At 48.0% G+C, this 2,170-nt stretch overlaps 1 protein-coding gene across 1 annotated transcript in view; it reads right to left on the reverse strand.

Moving 5' to 3' along the window:
- HMGB3 (high mobility group box 3) overlaps positions 1 to 1,159 on the reverse strand; it is a 9,038-nt gene extending 7,879 nt beyond the window's left edge. Inside the window, exons 1-3 of the mRNA XM_006874792.1 lie at positions 1,007 to 1,159; positions 618 to 757; positions 4 to 168 (exon numbers count right to left, since the gene is read on the reverse strand). Coding sequence (XP_006874854.1) covers positions 4 to 168; positions 618 to 757; positions 1,007 to 1,156 — 455 coding nt within the window. The 5' untranslated portion in view covers positions 1,157 to 1,159. The remainder of the gene's footprint in view (positions 1 to 3; positions 169 to 617; positions 758 to 1,006) is intronic.
- Positions 1,160 to 2,170: the final 1,011 nt, after the last annotated feature.

Genomic DNA, 2,170 nt, shown 5'->3' on the forward strand with positions numbered 1-2,170 from the left:
TACTTCTCCTTCAGTTTTGCCGCCTTGTTGATGTAAGGCTGCTTCTCATTGTCACTCAAGTTATTCCACATCTCACCCAGCTTTTTGGCCACATCACCAATCGAGATGCCGGGGTTCGTGGATTTGATCTTGGGGCGAAATTCGGAACAAAACAAGAAGAATCCAGACCTGAGGAGTAAAAAATGGGAGAGATTAGATTAGGACCAATCCAAATGCAGAGTTTAGAAAGCCAGACGCCAATGATGTTGAAGCCATTGTGACTTCTTTGAAGAAATGTTACTGGCAATCCCATACATACAGTTAGAGTTACAGGTTCCAGAGCGTGTAAAGGGGCTTCTTTTCGCAATCTTTGCCATTATGGGCAAGAGCTAGAGATAGAGAGCACACAGAAGGATTCGAACACTGAAAACAAGGTTCAAAGAGCTCCACCACATACACCTCTGCCTTACCTCTGGCCTTCAATGGCCCTGCATTTTAAAGCCCAAAGGACCGAAAGTTTGGCAGAAGAATCCTGCGATTTAAAATAGGTAAAGTACCTGTCTTTCAAAAAAGACAAAAACATGACGCGCAGCAGAGAAAGGCTTGCATCTGTTACCCCCAATCCGTCAGTCACTTACGGTGGTCGTTTGGGGGCATTGGGGTCCTTCTTCTTCTTGCCTCCCTTAGCTGGTCCATAATCCTTCATTTCACGATCATAACGTACTTTGTCCGCCTTTGCCATTTCATCAAATTTAGATTTCTCTTTCCCAGACATAGTCTGCAAAGAACAGGTATGTTAGCTTCCTCAATGCAGTGAGCCTGTACCTGTTCACTTGTCATGTAGTTGGATTAAAGGGGCAGCTAATGTAACCACATGCAAATACAGGGGATCAAATAAAAGCACACAGAGGCAGACACACAAAATTCTGAAGCCAAGAGACGGGCCTGACTTGGCTGCTAGGCAGGTAAGTATGCACACCAAAGTGTGAAACCTAAGACCAGTTAAAAGGCTATAAAAGATAAATACCTTCCACCTCTCTGAGCACTTCTTGGAAAATTCAGCAAAATTGACAGGGACCTCTGGGTTTTTCTTCTTATGTTCCTCTCTGCATGTCTGCACAAAGAAGGCATATGCAGACATCTTGCCCTTTGGTTTCTTAGGGTCACCTTTAGCCATCCTGACTGTGATGAAGCAGAGACAAAGGAAAACAATCAGTAAGAAACACGACCCCAATCTGGACCAAAACGCAGACCCAAATGAGAAAGTGTGCTGTGAGGAACCTGGACCGCGGGAGGGAAAAGCTGTCTCGCCATCGCTTGTCATTTAACTTTTGACCAGCATGAAGTGCGCTGTTTGGCGAGTTACTTCTCAGACAGCGATCAAGTTCTCCAAATAGAACCGATGTAAGATTCAAGCGGGGTGTTCGGTGCTACGTTCCGATTCAATGCTAGTACATTTTGGGAAATACGACCACAAAGCGCTAAGGGAGAGGGAACACATTTGTAGAGAAAAGGTGGGGTGGGTGGGGGGCGCTACATGCTGAAGGCTTGCTGGTCATCCCTTTAAGGCCAAGGTACAAAACAAACAAAAGAATCATTGCTGCCCAAGATCAAAGCAGAATTGTAAAAGGGGGACAATTTTAAATCCCAGTGTTATGGATGGATCTTGCATTGTGAAAATGGCTTTAACGATGAGGGCTATGCGCAAAATGAGCAGGTCTCCCATAGTACTACGAGTTCAAATCCGTCACTTGTCACTATGTAAAGAGGGAGGGGAAGCCAAAAGGCTGATCTCACTCATCTGTACGGCAGAAAGCATGTCCTACCAACGATACTTTCTCCAAAGTTTACAAATAAAAATGCAGCAGTGGCATGTCATCGTCCCTGTCCCACCCCCCCAGCTTCCCGCCATCTTTTCCTTCTCCACACCCAAGGTCATCCTGCAAAACTACAGTGCTCCCCGGCACAGCGACCACCCCGGGGGCTACGCCGGGGTCCTCTGGGGCGGCCCCAGTGGTGCGGGACTAGACATAGGGAAACCCAGGCGGGCAGCGGGCGGAGCAGCTCGGCCCCAGCACCGGGTCACCCCGGAACTCATAATTCACCTTCCATTTTGTCAAAAGCTTCCCGATGAAAGAAAGTGCCCCTGAAATCCGCCGCTGCCACCCCCGGGGGGCGCGCCAGGCCGGGA

The sequence above is a fragment of the Chrysochloris asiatica genome, unplaced genomic scaffold (assembly GCF_000296735.1).
Source record: "Chrysochloris asiatica unplaced genomic scaffold, ChrAsi1.0 scaffold00301, whole genome shotgun sequence".
Classification (NCBI taxonomy): Eukaryota; Metazoa; Chordata; class Mammalia; order Afrosoricida; family Chrysochloridae; genus Chrysochloris; species Chrysochloris asiatica.